General features: G+C 45.8%; 1 protein-coding gene across 1 annotated transcript in view; it reads right to left on the bottom strand.

Moving 5' to 3' along the window:
- The window catches only part of tut7 (terminal uridylyl transferase 7), a 58,849-nt gene that overhangs the window by 34,120 nt on the left and 1,848 nt on the right, over window positions 1-22,881 (bottom strand). The window contains 14 exon segments of the mRNA XM_024139381.2: window positions 1,366-1,997; window positions 7,633-7,750; window positions 7,753-7,812; window positions 8,819-8,944; window positions 13,559-13,678; window positions 15,405-15,531; window positions 16,299-16,368; window positions 16,526-16,577; window positions 16,807-16,895; window positions 17,939-17,971; window positions 17,974-18,109; window positions 18,230-18,312; window positions 18,315-18,342; window positions 22,280-22,437. Coding sequence (XP_023995149.2) covers window positions 1,366-1,997; window positions 7,633-7,750; window positions 7,753-7,812; window positions 8,819-8,944; window positions 13,559-13,678; window positions 15,405-15,531; window positions 16,299-16,368; window positions 16,526-16,577; window positions 16,807-16,895; window positions 17,939-17,971; window positions 17,974-18,109; window positions 18,230-18,312; window positions 18,315-18,342; window positions 22,280-22,437 — 1,832 coding nt within the window.

The following is a 22,881-nucleotide window of genomic DNA, read 5'->3' as shown; positions in this document are numbered from 1 at the left end:
AGGGCCGACACATATTCGTAACAACCTAAGCATTACAACACTATATTAGATCAAATGAGCCACACGTAGCAAATAAACCTGACATTTTTTTCTAATCAAATTTGACCTAAAGAAGAAAAACTCATCGCTTACAAAGAACATTTTTAAAAAAAGACTATTAAAAGCCATTGACTGGAGAACACAGATTTTGGGGCCAGTTATCCCTCTCACTTCAATTCTCCCTCTCCGATGTAATATTGTATCTAAAAAGGTCAAACTGATCCTAAATCAGTCCTTTAACGGAGACACTTGATACATACGATACCTGGGTGACACACCATCTACGCCCACCTATAGTACCAGTCAAAAGTTTAAGAACACCTACTCATTCAAGGGTTTTTCTTTATTTTACTATTTTCTACATTGTAGAATAATATGTAGACATCAACACTATGAAATAACACATATGGAATCATGTAGTAACCAAAAAAGTGTTAAACAAATCAAAATATATTTTAACATTTGAGATTTCAAAGTAGCCACCCTTTGCCTTGATGACAGCTTTGCACACTTTGGCATTCTCTCAACCAGCTTCACCTGTAATGCTTTTCCAACAGTTTTGAAGGAGTTCCCACATATGCTGAGCACTTGTTTGCTGCTTTTCCTTCACTCTGCGGTCCAACTCATCCCAAACCATCTCATTTGGTTTGAGGTCAGGTGATTGGTGGAGGCCAGGTCATCTGATGCAGCACTCCATCACTCTCCTTCTTGGTCAAATAGCCCTTACACAGCCTGGAGGTGCTGCTGGGTCATTGTCCTGTTAAAAAACAAATGACTGTCCCACTAAGCCCAAACCAGATGGGATGGTGTATTGCTGCAGAATGCTGTGGTAACCATGCCGGGTTAAGTGTGCCTTGAATTCTAAATAAATCACTGACAGTGTCACCAGCAAAGCACCCCCACACCTGCTCCATGGTGGGAACCACACATGCAGAGATCATCCGTTCACCTACTCTGTGTCTCACAAAGACACYGCGGTTGGAACCAAAAATCTCCAATTAGGACAGATTTCCTTTCCATTGTTCGTGTTTCTACAAGGCACACCTGTTAATTGAAATGCATTCCAGGTGACTACCTTATGAATCTGGTTGAGAGAATGTCAAGAGTGTGCAAAACTTAAGAATCTCATTAAAAATATATTTTGATTTGTTTAACACTTTTTTGGTTACTACATGATTCTACAATGTAGAAAATAGTAAAAATTTAAAAAAAAACTTGAATGAGTAGGTGAGTCCAAACTTTTGACTGGCACTGTACATGTTGTGTCCTCCATATTTCATTAGTTATACCTCGTTTAGTTTTGATCACATGCTCTCTTATATCTACCTTTCCACGGGTGAAGGCCTGTCTGGTGAAGCCATAGCAGAGACCACTGGCCCCCTCGGTCTTGTTGTCAAGCACTTCCTGTTTAGGCGAGGCCACCTCCTCCTCGTCCAATGAACTGGGAGTATCTAGGTCTGGCCCCTCCTCGTCTGAGAGAAGCTCCTCCGAGACCTCGTCCAATGGGAACAGCTCTTCGTCCTCCGTGTTCACACTGTCTAGGTGATGTCTGGGATATACTTCCTCATCGAGCTCTTCATCCTCCTCCTCAGACAGGCTGTTCTTCCCCAAATCCTCATCTTCTTTCTCTCCTTCGTTATCAGAGTCTGTAGGGCTCTCCTCCTCRTCCTCCACCATACAGTCAGAGTCCTGCTTCAAGCCCGCCTCTCCTTTCTGCCCATTGGCTGCCTGAGACTCCAGTTTGACACTGCTCAACCCTGATTGGACACTCAGAGCCTTCTGACTAGGCCCTTGCTTGTAATTAGCTCCTCGCGGCCCTGCCATCTTGTGGTTGGCTGAGGGAAGGCTGAGGGGCAGGGCGAAGTACTTGTAGGTCGATTTGAGGCAGTGGAGGATGTACTCGTACATCTGTTGGCTGTTCAATGTACGAGCCACGTTCCTCTTCACAGCAAACGGATCTAAAACACACAATTAAATCTCGTCTCAAAATCAGAACTTGTGTATTATGATTTGCAGTGCTAAACAGTGTTTCCCTTTACAAAGTCTACCTGGCAACCGCTGACACAGGTTTAACATTAAAGGGCTTTTCAGACAGCCAGCTGAATACCACTGGTCCCTCTAGGCAGAGAGGCCACCCTGCCGGCCCCTCTAGTCAACACATGGCTGTCTAGGAACACCAGGGCCAGCCGGTCATGGCAAGAAGGGATGCACCTTTTGTCAAAATAACATCATATTTGACTTTTTGTAGCAGGTTAGGAGAACTTACGCAGCAGGTTAGGAGAATATAGCAGGTTAGGAGAATTAATATAGCAGGTTAGGAGAACTTACGCAGCAGGTTAGGAGAATATAGCAGGTTAGGAGAATTAATATAGCAGGTTAGGAGAATTGGGTTAAGGTTAGGAAAAGGGTTAGGAATAGCTCAAATGCAAAAAAACTGAAAACGGTACAGTGGTAAGTCAAATTCAAGGACTTTCAAGTACTTTTTCAAGCACTAATATTTATTTTGAAGGACCATCAATTTGTAATAGTTCCTATTATGCAGTTTTTTCTTAGTCACCACCAGATGGCAGTATATCGCCACAACCGCATGGGAAAAAACTATTCACTTTCACTATTCATCATCACTACATGACAAATTCTACTCAATAACACTAGTTATGTACCACACACACCACATGACCAAATGTATAAGGACACCTGCTCGCCCAACATCTCATTCCAAAACCACGGACATTAATATGGAGTTGGTCCCCCCCCCTTTTCTGAAGCATGATTCATCACTCCAGAGAACACGTTTCCACTGCTCCAGAGTCCAACGGCAGCGAACTTTACACCCCTCCAGCCGACGCTTGGCATTGCACGTGGTGATCTAAGGCTTGTGCGCGGCTGCTCGTCCATGGAAACCCATTTCATGAAGCTCCCGACGAACAGTTATTGTGCTGACGTTGCTTCCAGAGGCAGTTTTGAACTAAATAGTGAGTGATGCAAGCGAGAATATATATATTTTTAACTTGCTARGCACTTTAGCACTCTGCGGTCCTGTTCTGTGAGCTTTTGTGGCCTACCACTTCACGGCTGAGCCGTTGTTGCTCATAGACGTTTCCACTACACAATAACAGCACTTAAAAGTTGAACGGGGCCCGAAATTTGACTAACTAACTTGTTGGAAAAGTGGCATCTTACGACGACGCCTCGTTGAAAGTCACTGAGCTCTTCGGTAAGGCTATTCTACTGCCACTGTTTGTCTATGGAGATTGCGTGGCGATGTGCTCGATTCTATACAGCTGTCAGCAAAGGGTGTGGCTGAAATAGACCAATCAACTAATTTGTAGTGATGTCCATATGGTAAGTCAGTACTGATGTGGACTAATTTCCTTATATGAACTGTAATGCAGTTACTGTAATTACACTTACTAATTAATTAATTGTAATTAATTACTAACTGTAATCAAATCTTTTTAAATTGTTGCATGTTGCGTTTATATTTTTGTTCAGCGTACATGATAATAATAATAATAATAGAAAACATTTCTTTATATTCACAAAATGTTTAAGTCCCACAGGCAGTCCCAACACAGGACATAATGACACGAAAGGGAATTCTGACAGTGTAAAAAAGGCCCTTAGTTGACTCTGAAATGTTGTATTTTATACCCATTTAAAAGAGAAACAAGATTAAGATGAAAGATTCTCTCAAAGGACCCCACATGGGTCCTGGACCCCAAGTTTGGGAACCAGTGTACTACTAACCTCTCTCCCTGCTTGCGTCAACGCTTCGTCTCTCTGTGTAGAACCTCTCTCCCTGCATGCTTCGTCTCTCTGTGTAGAACCTCTCTCCCTGCTTGCTTCGTCTCTCTGTGTAGAACCTCTCTCCCTGCTTGCTTCAACGCTTCGTCTCTCTGTGTAGAATCTCTCTCCCTGCTTGCTTCTCTCTCTGGTAGAACCTCTCTCCCTGCTTGGCTTCGTCTCTCTCACGTAGAAACCTCTCTCCCTGCTTGCTTCAACGCTCTGTCTCTCTGTGTAGATAGTCTACTCTCCCTGCTTGCTTCGTCTCTCGCGTAGAACCTCTCTCCCTGCTTGCTTCGTCTCTCTCGTAGAACCTCCTCCTGCTTGCTCTCGTCTCTCTGCGTGTAAACCTCTCTCCCTGCTTGCTTCAACGCTTCGTCTCTCCTGTTGCTTCTAGAACCTCTCTCCCTGCTTGCTTCAACGTCTCTCTGCGTAGAACCTCTCTCCCTGCTTGCTTCGTCTCTCTTGTGTAGAACACTCTCTCCCTGCTTGTCTCGTCTCCTCTCGTAGAACTCTCTCTCCTGCTTGCTTCGTCTTCCTCCGTAGAACCTCTCTCTGCCTTGCTTTGCTTCAGTCTCTCTCCGGTATGAAACCTCTCTCCGCTGCTTGCGTCAACGCTTCGTACCTCTCTGTGTATCTCCTTTGCCTCCATTGCAGCCTGACTCGCCACTTGTGTGCTCACACTTTCTGTTAAAGCAAAGGCCATTTTGTTATGAGAACTTCAAGTAGCCTATCTTTTGATTATAATTCGCTTCAATTTCAGCCAACTGCTCCCTGGTGAGGCTCCGTTCAACGTTAGCTTCTAACTTCATCTCCTTCTAGCCAGCTAGTTATAGCTAGCTACCTGGCTAACAGCTGGAGCGAGCTAGCTAGCTAACATCTGATGGAATATCATCGACTATTTACCAGTTGTACACTCATTCTCTGAGAGTCAGGGTGTTTTTTTGGGGGAGGGGGGGGGTGTCTGTTGACAGCAGCAGTCAAGGGACGTTAACAAAAACTCCCACTGTCAGCGGCAACCTAATACTTGCCACTGTAGGTCTTGGATGAGGTAGTTCGTTTTACCTCTTGGCCTATGTCGTGGGCGGAGTTTCCCGTTGGAAAGAGTGGTGAATGTATGTGCTGCTAAACACGGACCAATCAGAGGAAGCAGGCGAACATACATGAATCATTCCATGATTCTCACTCGTTCGGCAGAGGTTCGATTAGAACTCAGATCAACCAGCCTTCGGAGTGTCGCTCAACGATTAGAAACCAGCTTCTGAGTGTCGATCAAGGATTAGAAACCAGCCTCTGAGTGTCGATCAACGATTTAGAAACCAGCCTTCCTGAGTGTCGACAGAACATTAGAAACCAGCCTTCTGAGTGTCGATCAACGATTAGAAACCAGCCTTCCTGAGTGTCGATCAACGATTAGAAACCAGCCTTCTGAGTGTCGATCAACGTTAGAAACAGCCTTCTGAGTGTCGTTCAAACGATTCTATGAATTGAGAGTCGGCGCAATGAATTTATAAAAGCACTTGCTTCCATAACCCAAATTACAGCTCCCTCTTTTACAGTTCCACTAGATGATTTATTGTAATATAAACTATCGTGGGGTCATCTGTTTCCTACTATAGACAGTGGCTGACTCGTGATTGCCAACATTTTTTTTTAAAAAAAACTCCCAATGTGAATTATTGGCAACGATGTTTCGTTTTCCAAGTGCTACTGAATAAGCTCAACTGCGCATGATTACACATCAGTACTCTATCAACCATTCCAATCTGTATACTAAAGAATGAACACGAGGCCGGGCGGCATAGGTTGATACTGCAGCTTAGGCGGGAAAGCAGGCTAGACGGACCTGACAAACCAATAATTAGCCTCTAATTGTACTTGCGTTTGCAAGCGGACCTTGGCCTGCTCAAAGTGAGCCGCTGCTGTTGGGAAGTCATCAAAACTTTGTCCAACTCCTTGCAGCAGCCTGATGGCAAACCGCTCTCATTATCTTCGTCCTCAAGAAGGAGTGATCTGGACGCGCCTTCTTTACTCACACCAGCCTCATTACTTCGTAACCTCAAGAAGGAGTGATCTGGACGCTCTCTTTACATCACTACCCAGCCTCATTACTTCGTCCTCAAGAAGGAGTGTCTGGACGCTGTCTTTATTCACACCAGCCCTCATTACTTCGTCCTCAAGAAGAGGAGATCTGGACGCCTTCTTTAATCCACACCACCTCTCATTACCTCTCCGTCTCAATGAAGGAGTGATCTGCGACCCCTTTTTACTCACACCAGCCTCATTACTTCATCCACAAGAAGGAGTGATCTGGACGCCTTCTTACTCGTTCTGGAGAAAGAATCAACGCACATCTTACCAAGTCCCTTATGAGACCTGGCGTCTTCTGTGTAATTAGAATAGAAACACAACCAGACAGTAATGTCCAGCAGCTTGTGGATTTATCAGCCTATGAAGGATATGCAGCCTATGAAGGATATCAGCCTATGAAGGATCGCCTATGAGGATATCAGCCTATGAAGGATATCAGCCTATGAAGATATTAGCCTGCTATGAAGATATTAGCCTATGAAAGAGATATTAGCCTATTGAAGATATAGCCTATGAAGGATATCTCAGACGCTATGAAGGATATAGCCTATGAAGGATATCAGCCTATGAAGGATATCGACCATGAATATAGGAATGATATCAGCCTATGAAATGGTATATTAGCCTATGAAGGATATTAGCCTATGAGGATATTAGCCTATGAAGGATATTTACGCCTATGAAGGATATATAGCGCTATGAAGGATATTAGCCTAGAAGATATTAGGCCTATGAAGGATATCAGCCTATGAAGGATATCAGCCTATATGAAGGATATTAGCCTATGAAGGATATTAGCCTATGAAGGTATCCAGCCTATGAAGGATATTAGCCTATGTAAGAATTACCCTATGAAGATATCATTGCCTATGAAAGGATGATCAGCCTCATGAAGGAATTAGCCTATGAAGGATATATCAGCGCTATGAAAGATATTAGCCTATGAAGATATTAGCCTATGAAGGATATCAGCCTATGGATATCAGCCTGATCGAAGGATATAGCCTATGAAGGATATCAGCCTATGGATATCAGCCTATGAAGGATATTAGCCTATGAAGGATATCAGCCTATGAAGATATTAAGCTCAGAAGGATATGCCTATGAAGGAATCGATAGAGCGATGCACATCCACTGGTTGTTTCCATCAATTACTTTTAATTTCTGGACAATTTGGCCCGCGCAAATGTTTATTTATCATGGCTAAATAAAATAACAAAATGTAATGGGCATGCTACCGGCTAATGGAAACCTTGTGCTGATGTATGACCATGCAGCTACGTTTCCTATTGGTCAACCAAACAAACGGCAGAATCCATTTTCTCTGTTTCGGGACTGAGCGGCTTCCACGGGCACAGCCCGACCACTCCCCCTGGATAGAATCCCCCCCCCCCCCCCCGCCTAGCCTTCATTGAAATGACTGCCCCCCCCCCCCCCCCCCCCCCCACCCGCCCCCCCCGCCCCCCCCCCGCCTCACGCTGTCTGCCAGCGCCTTAAGAGTGAAAAATATGGGACCTTATAAATGTGCGCGTCCCTGGAGAAAGAGACATGTTAACTCACCTAAGCTGGGTGGTTGGTCAGGCCTGAACCCCCACAGGTTATCCGGATTCCAGAGGGACCATGAAAAATAGATATCAACGCTAGAACATGTTCGGTAGTGGAATTGATGGTTTGAGTTGAGAGGTGAATGGTAATAAAAAAGGTCAAAGTTCGTACCCTCCACGGCAATCGCGTTTCTTGGCCAGTCCTTGGCGTCCCTGAGTAGGACGATGCTGGTGCGCACGCTGATGACACACTCCGCCATGTTGAACTCCAGCGAATAGAAGCGAAGCAGCACTCCACCCACAGGAGACCCACCGCTGGAGGAGGGACAGAGTTCTGGAACACCAGAGGAGCCTGGAGAGAACACACACACACACTGCACTCTTACACACACACCTGACGGCACTCATTACACACACACACACTCATCTACACACACACACTCATTTACACAGCACACATCTCACTCGTTACACACACAACACAGTCACATTCGCATTACACACACCAACACACTCACATACTAACACACGACTCCATTCATGTTATCTCTTTGAACAAGGTCTATATGTGAGCACCAGGCTTACCCCCCACAAGGTGCAGTCACACATCCCCCCCTCACAGGCGTGTAGTTACACCCCCCCCACAGGGTGTAGTAACTCCCCCCCCTACAGGTGTAGTCACCTCCCCCCCAAGGCGTGTCAGTCACCCCCCACGCCAACTAGGGTTGTATCACCGTCTCCCCCCCCCACAGGAGTGTAGTCACTCCCCCACAGGGTGTAGTCACCCCCCCCCCCCCACAAGGGTGACTTAGTCACCTCCACCCCCCCACAGGGTGTAGTCACCCCCCCCACCCCCCCCACAGGTGTAGTGTCACCCCCCCCCCACACAGGTTAGTCTCCGCCCCCCCACAGGGTGTATCATCCCCCCCCACCAGAGGTGTAGTCACCTCCCCCCCCCACAGGGTCTGTAGTCACCCCCCCCCCCACCAGGGTGAGGTCACCCCCCCCCCCACAGGGTGTGGTGTAGTCACCTCCCCCCCACAGGGTGTAGTACACCCCCCCCCCCCCACAGGGTTGTAGTAAACCTCCCTCCCCCCCCCCACAGGGTGTAGTCACCTTCCCCCCCCCACACAGGGTGTAGTCACCTCCCACCCCCACAGGTGTAGTCACCTCCCCACCCTCCCACCCCACAGGGTGTAGTCACCTCCCACCCCCCACAGGGTGTAGTCACCTCCCACCCCCCACAGGGTGTAGTCGCCCCCCCCACATGGCTGTAGTCCACTCCACCCCCCACAGGGTGTAGTCACCTCCCACCCCCCACAGGGTGTAGTCACCTCCCCCCCACAGGGTGTAGTTACCTTGCCCTCCCTGTAGATGGTTTCTGGGGGTGAGTCCTTAGAGACGGGATAGTAACCCCAGTGGACACAGCCATCCTCCATGGTCAGACTGAAGTCATGTAGCCTGCTGATGGAGAACTCCTTTATCTGAGGAAAAGGGGGAGAGGTGTTATGGGTAGATGTAGTACAGCCTGCTGATGGAGAACTCCTTTATCTGAGGAAAAAGGGGAGAGGTGTTATGAGTAGACGTAGTACAGCCTGTTGATGGAGAACTCCTTTATCTGAGGAAAAAGGGGAGAGGTGTTATGGGTAGATGTAGTACAGCCTGTTGATGGAAAACTGCTTTATCTGAGGAAAAAGGGGAGAGGTGTTATGGGTAGATGTAGTACAGCCTGTTGATGGAAAACTCAGCAGGATGGGCTGTTTCCTCTGCTGTGTGTGTGTGTGTGTGTGTGTGTGTGTGTGTGTGTGTGTGTGTGTTAGGTATTTTAGTAGGATCCCCATTAGGTGTTGCGAAAGCACCAGCTACACTTCCTGGGTTCCCCACAAAACAGGAAACAATACAGAACATTACTAGACAAGGGGTGTAAACTTTACACATATTTGTACAGAACCGTGCGGTACGAYGACCTCGGTTCAGTCCGCACTGTGAACCAGAATGAAAACGTTAAAACAACTATTTACTAAAAAGAAACCCCAGGCCTATAGACTATGCCTAAAATACGTTGTCTGCCTCGAGTAAATCTGAGCAGACCAAAAATGTCTGGCTATTCGGTTACAACTAGAGCCAATGCGCACGTTGTGATCAAAATTCGGATCTTAATTGGCGCATTTCAAACTGTCCTAATGTGAGGCGTAGCTGGGAACTAGGATTCTCATCATAGTTTTTTTTTTTTTTTTTATCACCCGTTTGGGAACATTTTGGCTTCCCAGTAGATTACAACGGTGACGGATAGTCGCCACAGCTGAACGAGAAGGGCTCGTTGGTTAAAAAGGATAATCCACCCCAAACTACTAATTCCTACTATTAACAGTGTTAAAACACTAATATGTGAAAACAATATTTTTTGGTGAACAAATGTTTAATTTTGTAGTTGTAACAGGGTTGGTAGAAACATGTGAAAAATCTTTTTGGGAAATCTAATGCAGCTCATGTCTTCTATAAAACCCACAATGCAATGTTKTCCATATCCCTGGGCTGAAAACATAGCTCCACACAATAATACCAAAGTCCATATCAGCATGTGAAGTAGCTAGCTAGCTGTAAAAATCGCCTAAACAAACTGCGTTATCAATTTAGGCGTCTCTCACAGGGTTCAACTTGCAGTTTCTCTGCCACTGAGCTATAAAACAGCAGCGTTACGTTGACGATTAGCTTAGCAACCGCGTGACAACGTGAACGCGATTGGTCGACAGGCAGTTGGGTGGAGCTTTTCTCCTTTCATTGCCCAATGGGATTCCTCTCTCCTCTTTTCTGTAATATGTTTCCTACAGACACGGCGCATTGCGACATGATACAAGAAGGAGAAACGGATGTTAATCATTTGGTACGCTGTTTAGATTGCGCATATCCTAAGTGAAATCTATACTTTGTCCTGATCTAAAARGGATGGATGTGTTCCAGACAAGTGTGGGCATACCATCTATTGGCTGATTTTAGCGATCTGGAGTGCAGATCATTGTTTTAAAAGCGTTATGAAATTTGATCTTCAGTGACTACAGTTATGTAGCTATGAAACTTTCCTACACGATTTCCTGATATTCACAGGCGGACCACTTAGCCGTTACTTTACCCACTGATACAACACTGGCTTTCACCATATTGACAGGTCTTATGATTGTTATTTCTGGGGTTGAATTATCCCTTTAAGAGTTCCGAAAGAGAGTTCCCCAGGTATACCGGCGCAGACGACATTACRCCAAGCAAAAATAAACAGTCTCCCCTCTYCATTCAAGCAGCGGATTCTGACCGGACCAAAGAAATTATAAGAGCGATAGGTAGGATGTTTACATTTTTGTGTCTTTGGTTTATAGCGGCGGTTATGCGCTCATTCTCGCTGGTTGAGAATAGCATGTGGTTTCAGCAACTCGTCAAAGTCCTCGAGCCACGTTAACTTCCCTCTTACACCCATTTCAGCAAACAGGTAGTACCCACTCTACATAAGCAAACCAAAGCCACAGTTTTCAACGAATTGGCCAATGCACCGTGTAGCGCTGACTTAACAGTGAGCGCCCATCACATTACCCCGGAGTGGGAGATTATTATTAGCTATTATTTATAAAACCCTTTTAAGCCTCTCTCCTACCATCTGAGATACCTACCCCAGCCCTCATCCTCCACATACAACACCCGTTCTGCCAMTCACATTCTGCTAAAGGTTCCCAAAACACACATCCCTGGGTCGCTCCTCTTTTCAGTTCYCTGCAGCTAGCGSCTGGAACGAGCTGRAAKAAACACTCAAACTGGATAGTTGTATCTCTTCATTCAAAGACTCAATCATGGACACTCTTACTGACAGTTGWGGCTGCTTTGTGTGATGTATTGTTGTCTCTACCTTCTTGCCCTTTGTGCTGTTGTCTGTGCCCAATAATGTTTGTACCATGTTTTGTGCTGCTACCATGTTGTGCTGCTACCATGTTGTGGTGCTGCCATGTTGTGCTGCTGCCATGTTGTGCTGCTACCATGTTGTTATGTTGTGTTGCTACCATGTTGTTATGTTGTGTTGCTAACATGTTGTTATGTTGTGTTGCTAACATGTTGTTATGTTGTGTTGCTAACATGTTGTTATGTTGTGTTGCTACCATGTTGTTATGTTGCTACCATGTTGTTATGTTGCTACCATGTTGTCATATGTTGCTGCCATGCTATGTTGTTTTCTTTGGTCTCTTTATGTAGTGTTGTCTCTCTTGATGTGATGAGGCCTTTTGCTAGGACGTCATTGAAAATAAGAATTTGTTCTTAACCGACTTGCCTAGTTAAATWAAAGGTTAAATAAAAAATGAAAATAGAGGAGAGAGTCACAAGTACCCACCTGGCAGTGAAGGAGGCYGTGTCACGGTGCGTTCGCAACCAAGTGGGAATTTACCAGATACGACTGGAAAAGAAGTCCACTTCACCGCCCCTCCAACTGGTAATTACTAGTCTATCACCCTGAGCCCACTTCTGCCACATGCTGACCTCACCTACTAAGGAAATGGCCTCTATAACAGCATTTTTAGCAGTTAAAAGCAACAAAACATACATAAAAAGCTATCTATTAATTTGGTTTTTGAACACTATAATTTGTTTACAAGCATGATAGTTGTACTTTTAGTTTATGGTTGATACTGCTTGTTGGCCATTAGCCAATGAGCGTTTCTCAACGAGTTCAAATCACATAAATGTAACTTTTATTTTAAAACTTCACAACGGGTAAATTCCCACATGGTTACAAACGCAGCATCAGAGTGGAAACTTGAGACATAACAATCCTGTCACAACAGACAATGCCAGGAACATTGTGAATGGCATTTAATTGTCCTGCCGTACCGAAATCGAACCGTGACCCCAAAACCACAATATGTACCGAACCATTCTACCCCTAGTGTGTGTGTGTGTGTGTGTGTGTGTGTGTGTGGACGTGTTTAACTATACATGAAGACCATTTGCACAGTCTTGCAAGATATTGGAACATTTTCTTGCTGGCACTCGCTTTGTCTTCCTTGTTTTCCATACACATAATAACGTTGGACATGTATGCGTTCCTATCAAAGTAAGTTCCCTATTTTCTGTATATCGTGTTGTCATTTCTACTGTAGGCGCCATACAGTATGTATGTATCATAATGTATTTAAAGTTTGATTCATGTTTTCAAGTACTGGTGACAAATAATGCATTACGATTATTGCGTAGATTGTAATGGACACCTACGATGTGTGTAAAATACTTTTTTGAAGGTTGTACTGATTTATAAATGAGCTAAGCGCGCCATGTTTGTTGACATTATACAATGCATTCTGGGTGTCACGTAATCTGTCGGACCAAAGATGTTATAATGAGGTGAAGGAATAGTTCACTCATCTTTCGGTGTAAACTTCCGGAAGTGAATGAAGGGAAGTGGATGACCGTAGACGACACACCCCCTTCAACATGCATACTATAAACAGACCAAACTCATCTTGTCTCTTATTATCTTTGGTTGATGCGGGAAAAAAACAAACATGGCGGCACGCACAAACTACCCAGTCAGATTACTTTCGATTTCTGCTAAGTGTTTTACTCAATTATTTTGATCAATGGTGAGCTCACCCGTCATGTGATTCGTTATAAATAGTAATTGCTATTCGCTAATTAATATTGTAGTTTCTGTCAGCCGAGAGTTATACAAATATGACCGCTTGTGTTAAGTCAATCTTTCCTCAGTTAGCGCTAGGACAAAAGTAGCCTACATTTGTCCGGTCTGGATGATTGTGTTACACTGTAGATACTTCTGTAAATGTCTGAACATTGCTTCCAAAAATAAACGGCTGACATTCTGGATATAACTTTGTAAAGGACTGTGTTTGTGCAAAATATTTCTGAAAAAACAGTGTGGCCAGCTCAAACGCTGATTGTTGCGTCATTTGAAACTGGACGTTATAAAATACYCGTTCTAATCACACCGGTTTGATCGTACGCTACAGGGACCACTGTAGAATGATCACACCCGTGTGTTGGTACGTGTGACAAGGTTAAAACAAGACTGTGTGTGTGTGTGTGTGTGTGTGTGTGTGTGTGTGTACCTCGTGTCCCAGGTAGGACGGCAGGACGGGCCGTTTCCTCTGTTGGAGAAAGTAGATGACCATGAGAGCCAGGACGTACGACGGCAGACCTCCCTCCTCCGCTCGGTCCACGTGACAGATCTGAGACAGACAGACGGGAGCACACCATGTCAAAACACTGAAAAGTGGGCCTTGGGACACAAAAGGACAATTCTGTATTTGGAGTGAATCACAACTGACACAAATCCAATGTGAAGTTAGTCGACCATTGATATCAATGGTAGATTATGTGAAAATGTGACTTAATTCACCCCTCAGTGATGTGTTTACAGGCCAAACTGTCTGAGGAAACTCAGCTCCTCACCTAGAGAAACAGCTAGGGCAGGGATGGGCAACTGGTGGCACGTACCCCCTTTTTTGTAGGCCCACGGATCAACTCAAATTCTTCTCTACGCCCCATGGCAAAATGTGCAGAATTGCAGGGGAAATTAATTCAAAAAACTTCACATTTTTCTCTCCGCTGTCAAGAGCCGAGAAAACAAAACACGGGGCTTCGACTGCATGTGTGGAGACGCAGACCCACGAGCCCCTGCGGACCCTCATGATAAGTTAGGATTTTAAGTGGCCCCCCACCCACATCAAAGTTCCCCATGATCTAGAGGAAACACTGCTAGGCTAACTGGTGATCTGGTAGTAAACCAGGTGTCGAGAAAACACTGCTAGGCTAACTGGTTGATCTGGTAGATAAACCAGGTTGTGATGGAACAAGATCTAGGCTAACCTGGTGATCTTGGTAGTAAACCAGGTGTAGAAACACTGCTAGGCTAACTGGTGATCTGGTAGTAAACATCAGGTGTGAGAAAACACACTGCTAGGCTACTGGTGATCTGGTAGTAAACAGGTGTGAGGCAAAACTGCGTAGGCTAAATGGTGATCTGGTAGTAAACCAGTGTGAGGAACACTGTAGGCTAACCTGTGATTGGTAGTAAACCAGGGTGTGAGGAAACACTGCTAGGAGCCTAACTGGTGATCTCGGTAGTAAAACAGGTGTGAGGAAACAACTGCTAGGCGCTAACTGGTGATCTGGTTAGTAAACCAGGTGTGAGGAAAACTGCTTAGGCTAACTGGTTGATCTTGGCTAGTAAACCCAGGTGTGAGGAAACACTGCCTAGGCTAACTGTGATCTGGTAGTATAACCAGGTTGTGACGGAAACACTGCTAGGCTTCTAACTGGTGATCTGGTAGTAAACCAGGTTGTGAGGATAACACTGCTAGCTACTGCGTGATCTGGTAGTAAACCAGGTGTGGAGAAAACACTGCTAGGAAAGCTAAACTGTGATCTGGTAGTGAAACGCAGGTGTAGGAAGAACCAGCTATAGGCTTAACGTGTTATCTGTAGTAAACCAGGTGAAGATATGGAATAAACAACTAGCTTAGGTCTAACTGCCTGTCCATCTTGGCGTGTACCGTAAACCAGGCTGTGAGGAAACACCGTGCTAGCTAAACTGGTGGAAATGATCTCGTGTACCCGGTCCCAAACCTAGGTGTGAGGGAAACACGGCCTTCGGCTAACTGGTGATCTGGGTAGCTTCTAAACCAGGTGTAGAGGAAACACTCGCTAGGCTAACTTGGTGATCACTTGGTAGTACAACCATGGTGCTCTTGTAGGCGTAAACCTACTGTCTCATACGGCTAATACTGGTTGATCTGCGCTAGTTAAACAGGTTGAGGACAAATCTCACTGCTAGGCCTATACTTGTGATCTGGTAGTTAAACCAGGTGTGATGAACAAACATACCCTTCGCCTAGGCCTATCACTGCGTGATCTGGTAGTAAACCAGGTGTGAGGGCCAATGAAGAAACTCACCCGGGCCCAGTGTCTGAAGCCCAGGACCAGTGGCAGCAGGAGAGGCTCCTGATTGGACAGCTCAAACAGGAAGGAGGTGGTCAGGCAGGCGTTGTCATTTCCTGCGCTCACCTTACACACCAGACCACTTGGACAACAACAACAACAACAACAACCATCAGACAGGGTTCTTCCTGAAAAACTACAGATCCCATCAGCCACATCAATCAAAAGGGAGATGTGGTTATATTCGGGAAGATTAGTGTTAAACAATACAACCATCAGACAGGGTTCTTCCTGAAAAACTACAGATCCCATCAGCCACATCAATCAAAAGGGAGATGTGGTTATATTCAGGAAGATTAGTGTTAAACAATACAGATAGCAACACATATGAAAGAACGTGATGATCCAGAACTGGAACAACAATGAAACACTTATCTCCCTCACTAGCTTTAAGCACCAGCTGTCAGAGCAGCTCACAGATTACTGTACATAGCCCATCTATAATTTAGCCCAAACAACTACCTCTTCCCCTACTGTATTTATTTACACCTTTGCACCCCATTATTTCTATCTCTACTTTGCACATTCTTCCACTGCAAATCTACCATTCCAGTGTTTTACTTGCTATATTGTATTTACTTCACCACCATGGCCTTTTTTTTGCCTTTACCTCCCTTTTCTCACCTCATTTGCTCACATTGTATATAGACTTATTTTTCTACTGTATTATTGACTGTATGTTTGTTTTACTCCATGTGTAACTCTGTGTTGTTGTATGTGTCGAACTGCTTTGCTTTATCTTGGGCAGGTCGCATTTGTAAATGAGAACTTGTTCTCAACTTGCCTACCTGGTTTTTRTTTCACTAAAGGTGAACAAAAATAAAATAAAGAAATAAATGAAGGACTGACCTGTTCTTGTCTTTACAGATGACCACCGGTACCCTGGCATGGAAGTCTGCCTCCAGGTCACAGTAGAGAACTGGAAACAAACACCACCAACTCCATCATCAACATTATCTCAAGGGTGGTGATCACTCCACTAAACGACGATGCTAACGCTAACAGTATCATTGGTTATTATGGTGGTTTCTACAGTAGCATGTCTTGAGGGGGGGGGGGAAGTCAGTCATACTCACGGCTAACTGACAGACTCTTCTGTACCTGCAACAGAACGTCTGGCTGATGCATCTGTGAACATAAAAAAATATATATTTTAAAAAAACGTAATATGATAGATTACACAAAGCGAATATCTGTGAACACAGACCCATTTCAAAACCCTAATAAAATCATAGATTACAATATTATCGAGCTTCAGGAAAAACATGACCATCACAGCAAAAACGGAAAATAAACGAAACATTCACTATTAGTCTAGGAAGACACACACATCGCATCAGCAAGCAGGGCTACTCACATGAGGTGGGAACTGGATGTCAATGTTGACGTCAGAATCCTTGAAACCAAACTTGGTGCAGGAAGACCCATAGAGCCTGAGTTTCACCTCTGGGGGAAGAGAGAAAAGCCCAATAGAGAACACAAACAAAAAACAAACCTGAAACACTATTCATCCTTAATGATATTCTCATCTTTCAACTGTAAACATGACTAGGCTTAGCGGTGCCATTAGCAGGCAAGTCTGACTAGGCTTAGCGGTGCCATTAGCAGGCAAGTCTGACTAGGCTTAGCGGTGCCATTAGCAGGCAAGTCTGACTAGGCTTAGCTGTACCATTAGCAGGCAAGTCTGACTAGGCTTAGATGTACCACAGCCTCTGTCACACAAACAAAGGAAGCTTGGCTTTGTGTCGACGTGGATCTTTCCACTGCAGAAAAGTAAAGAACCATAGGTGTGGAACCACTGGTCTAGTCTACACCTCTAGTCTAGTGTCCATTCTCTCACCAGGCAGGAACCACTGGTCTAGTCTAGTGTCCATCTCTCACCAGCAGGAACACTGTCTAGTCTACACCTCTAGTCTAGTGTCCATTCTCTCTCACCAGGCAGGAACCACTGGTCTAGTCTACACCTCTAGTCTAGGTCCATCTCTCACCAGGCAGGAACCACTGTCTGTCTACACTCTAGTCTAGTGTCCATCTCTCACCAGGCAGAACCACGGTCAGAGTCAAGTCCATTCTCTCACCAGGCAGGAACCACTGGTCTAGTCTAGTGTCCATTCTCTCACCAGGCAGAAACACTGGTCTATTCCTAGTGTCCATTCTTCCCAGGCAGGAACCACGTCTGTCAGCACCTCTAGTCTAGTGTCCATTCTCTCACAGGCAGGAACACTGGTCTAGTCTAGTGTCCTTCTCTCACCAGGCAGGAACCACTGGTCTAGTCTAGTGTCCATTCCTCACCAGGCAGGAACCACTGGTCTAGTCTACACCTCTAGTCTAGTGCCATTCTCCACCAGGCAGGAACCACTGGGTCTACACCTCTAGTCAGTGTCCATTCTCTCACCAGGCAGGAACCCTGTCTAGTCAGTGTCCATTCTCTCACCAGGCAGGAACCACTGTCTAGTCTACACCTCTAGTCTAGTTGTCCATTCTCTCACCAGGCAGGACGGCTGTTAGGACTTCCTGCATGTGGAGACGATCTGTTGTCTGTTCTCTACATCCTGGTCACTCATCCCTCTCTCTCTGACCACGCCCTCCAGGCCATGCCCACGCTGCACCTGCTCCGCCTGGGGGCGCAATCTCCGTCAGCACTCCTCCTCACAACGCTCCTACAGAGGGCAGTCACAGAGCACACACAGTACAGAGACACGTTACTCACACAGGTCATAGTAAAACATGTACTGCATCTTATGGTTGAAATGAAGAACAATAGTATCAGGTGTTCTCACCTTGGCTTCTCTTGTGCCACTTGTCTTGATGTGTCTGTGAGCTTCAGAGACAGAGTCCAGCAGTACCTCACACAGAGAGCAGTGTAGACAGCACTGGGGTTACTGTGGGACCTCTGAGAGAGAGAGAGCACGGGGTTACTGTGGGACCTCAGAGAGAAAGAGAGCACAGCACTAGGGTTACTGTGGGACCTCTGAGAGAGAGAGAGCACTGGGTTGTGGACCTCAGAGAGAGGGCAGTCAGTGCAGAGTGCCATAGAGTACACAGTAAGTCAATCCCCTGATTAGTTGAAATCAGTTGGTGAGTGTGAAGCCAGAACAAAAATGTACCATGTTGGGGACAGTGAAGCACTGTTCTCTCTAAGTACATAGAGTAGCCAGCCAGCGTTTTACAGGCTGTCTAGCGGGAGCAATTTCTAAAAACAAATTCCACTTTGACATTATGGGGTATTGTGTGTAGGCCAGTGACAAAACTCAATTTCATCAAATTAAATTCAGGCTGTAAAAACAAAAATAGGAACAATTCAAGAGGTGTGAATACACATCACTGACCCTGGATATGCTAGCGACTGTGCTATCACACAGCAACCTTTTAGGTAAATATTATGCTGTTTGCGTTCACATTTTGTTGCCATTTATAATCGTGACAGAAATTGAACTGGAATAGCAGCTAGCTAATTATAACCTAGGTAGCTAACAAGGTTAGCGGAATTCTCAAAAACAAACGTCATTGTGTTGGTAGCTACTTCCTTTCATGCTAGCCTACACAGCTAAATATCACTTCAGAAAGGTAAAGATATTGATATGGCCAGCATAGACCATCACAGACCATTTCCCCCTTTCTTGCTGCAACTCTAAATAACAGATGATGTGAAAACCAGCAAACGTTCAAATTCAACCGTGGTTTGTTTAGTCCTACGCCACTGTCGCCCCCTACCTACGCCCACTGGTCCCACCTACGCCTGTCGCTCCCCTACCTACGCCACTGTCGCCCCTACCTACCCCCCCCCTACCGACGCCACTGTCGCCCCCTACCTACGCCACGTCCCCTACCTCGCCACTAGCCGCCCTACCTACGCCACTACGCCTACCCTACGTCGCCCCTATCTACGCCACGGCCTACCTACGCCACTGGTGCCCCCCTACCTACGCCACTGTCGCCCCCTACCTACGCCACTAACCCCCCTACCTACGCCAGCTGCCCCTACTAACGCCACTAACGCCCCCTACCTACGCACTGTCGCCCACCACCTACCCCTACACCCCCCGTACCTACGCCACTAACTACCTCCCTAGCCTAAGCACGCACAACGCCCCCACCTACGCCACTCGCCCTACCTACGCCCACTAACACCCCCCTACCTACCCACTAACCCCCCTACCTACGCCACTAACGCACCGCCCCTACCTACGCCACTAACACCCCCTGATCCTACGCCAACTAACCACCCCTACTACGCCACTAACACCCCCTACCTACGCCACTAACACCCTACCTAGCGCCACTAACACCCCTTACCTACCACGACACCCCCTACCTACGCCACTAACACGCCCCTACCTACGCCACTAACACCCCCTACCTACGCCACTGAACACCCCTACCTACGCCACTAACACCCCCTACCTACCGCCACTAACACCCTACCTACGCCACTAACACCCCTACTACGCCCGACTACCCCCTACTACGGCCACTAAACACCCCCTACCTACGCCACTCCCCCTACCTACGCACTGACACCCCTACTACGCCACTAACACAACCCCTACCTACGCCACTGTCGCCCCCTACTACGCCACAACCACCCCTACTACGCCACTGTCGCCCCCCACTACCCACCACCCACTGTCGCCCCCTCGCCACTGTCCCCCACGCCTCCTAACCTCTTAATCTGCCGTTGGCGCTCCGCCCAAGCACCATTTGATTGGTTTGAAGTGTACGCTCCGGTTACCGGGTTCCCCAGGTTTCACATTTTAGGGAAGGCTACCCCATTGGACCCAACATCCTGCTTGTAAGTATTATTCAATAATAATAAATAAATCGTGTCGGGTTGTTTCTATTACAAAGTATGTCACTGCCCCTTTAAGAGCTCTGTTGCGCCTAAACCAAGCTTGAAACTCCTGTTGTTATTGCATTAAATATATAGAAAGGAAGCAGATCCAGCTTCTGTTTCCTGTTTGAGTGTTTAATAACCTACTGATTCCATGATCTCTAAGCCTCATGCAACAGCAAAATGTCAGATAAAGCTATTTCCCAGATTTCGGTTGTTTTTAATCTTTGCTATGCCGTAATAGACTTTCACATTTTTTCCCCCGTTAGAACAGACTGCTATTACTTATTTATTTAGTGTTGTTTACACTGTTCCAAACAGGAAGTAAAATAATATTGTAATTTAACTGCACCTGTTGGTCACACATAATGCACACAGCTCTCACTCCTATACCCTCATTTATCTTGATCTCCTTACTGGTATTTCTACAATTATTATTATTATCATCATAATAATAAGTAATGTCGTTATCATTAGTGGTCTTAGTATAGCAGTCTTGTATAACCACCGTGGAGTTGTAGGCCTAAGAGCACATCCTGTTTAGTCTTAATCCTGTAACTTACTTAGAACTATATTCAATATATAGGCTACTGTATCAATCAATCATTCATCCCATCACACGAGACTATCGCGCTCTGAAATGCAATCAAGCATTTTAGTTTTAAAATTACATAAAAGGGAGCTTTGAATAATTKGCCTAAACAATAAAGAAACTGCAATGCACAAAATCATGCAACTGTTTTTAGTCTGCTGTAATAAAAGGCATATATATATATATATTTAAAAAAATATCTCCAATGTCTTCCACACATCTGACTTCCCCTTTCCCTRCTGAGCAACCAGTACGCCGGTTTGAGTTTATCTTTCATGCCCTCCGCAGCCATGCTTGCTTTCACGTGTTACCGTGTTCAGAGTTTGTTATAACCAATGTATTGATGTGATTATGATAGGCTATAGGAGGTCAGGCCCTTTTGCCTGTCTCTTATACACATCTAGATGTGTATAAGAGACAGTCCACGTCTTCGGTGCCAGAAGAACAGTGGGTTAACGGCCTCGCTCAGGGGAACAGTGGGTTAACGGCCTCGCTCAGGGGAACAGTGGGTTAACGGCCTCGCTCAGGGGAACAGTGGGTTAACGGCCTCGCTCAGGGGAACAGTGGGTTAACGGCCTCGCTCAGGGGAACAGTGGGTTAACGGCCTCGCTCAGGGGAACAGTGGGTTAACGGCCTCGCTCAGGGGAACAGTGGGTTAACGGCCTCGCTCAGGGGCAGAACGACAGATTTTGACCTTGTTAGCTCGGATGCTTACATGTTTCATGTAAAGAGAGCAAGGGTTGAGGGGAATAGGGAATGTTTTTCCCTAAACAAATTACGGATTTCGGGAACAGAACTTTTCAGTCAGAAACAAGAAAGAAACTAAATGGCTGAAATGTTGTTGCAGCTTTAGCACGGACAGCGCAATAAACACTCGCTGTGCTGTGGTGACTATTTCATCAGGCTCTTTGTTGAGTCATTTTTGTGTCTTAATTATTTAATTAAACTGTGTGCTTAAAGCATCAGACAAGCTCAGTACATATGTAGTTGATTTGATTCAAGTCTATACGGGGAGAATAAGTTTAAACATTTCGACTTTCGGTCAACCAGATAAAACATTTTTTTTTGTCGGGGACAGCCCTAGTACCCTCAAATATGAATCACTTAAGCGAGACAAATTTTCAGCTGCCCTTTTAAGGGCGGGTGGTTAGTGTGGTAACAGGGTGTGGCTGTCTACTGAAGCAAACATAAACTAACGTTGACCAACAACCAAGCGTTGAAAAACAACCTAGCGGGAGAAAGGCTACACCGACTTTTCTGAGTAGCGTATTGAAATGTTTAAAAAGGAGAAGTGTAAAAAGTAGCTGCCGAAAAGAAGTCTGTTACTGTTACAGCAGACGTTTAGGGAAAACACTGCTGAAGGACGGGAGTTGAGTAACGCTCCTCCTCTCCGGATGGATGGCTCACCTTCTTCAGACGGAAGATCTTCTCTCTGCCAATCTTGTCCTCCGCCTGTTTCAGTCCCAGCAGCTCTTTGGCTGACAGAGCTGACTCATCCACGACCGGCCCATGGTCCTCCTCACCTAGACCCCGCCTCCAGTTATGGTTCCTACGATTCCTGCCACCTGAAGGCACACAAACTACGTTACCCATAGTCCTCCTTCCCCGTGGAGACAAAAACTACATTACTCAAAGTCCTCCTTCCCCATGGAGACAAACTACGTTACCCATAGTCCTCCTTCCCCATGGAGACAAAAACGGCGTTACCTAGAGTCCTTCACACACTTTCCTGACTCCCCCGCTGTGTTCGAGACCATTACATCTGTGAGGTATCATGGGTAAATTGTGACTGACTGATCTACAAATAATATTGAGTAGTTAATTATGATGCAAGGTGATGCGTCTCAACTCACCTTTGAAGTGGAATTCGCCCCATGGCTACTGAAGATAAGACAGGAGGACTTTGTTTGGGTGTTGGTTGGCTGTGAGGTGTGTTGTCTGCGGTCTCTCCTGCCATAATGCTCCCTGTCCTATCTTCCTGACTACATTATCTTCCTGACTACATTATC

Source organism: Salvelinus sp. IW2-2015, unplaced genomic scaffold (genome assembly GCF_002910315.2).
Source record: "Salvelinus sp. IW2-2015 unplaced genomic scaffold, ASM291031v2 Un_scaffold1789, whole genome shotgun sequence".
NCBI classification, from domain to species: Eukaryota; Metazoa; Chordata; class Actinopteri; order Salmoniformes; family Salmonidae; genus Salvelinus; species Salvelinus sp. IW2-2015.
This window is presented reverse-complemented; position numbering and strand designations above follow the sequence as displayed.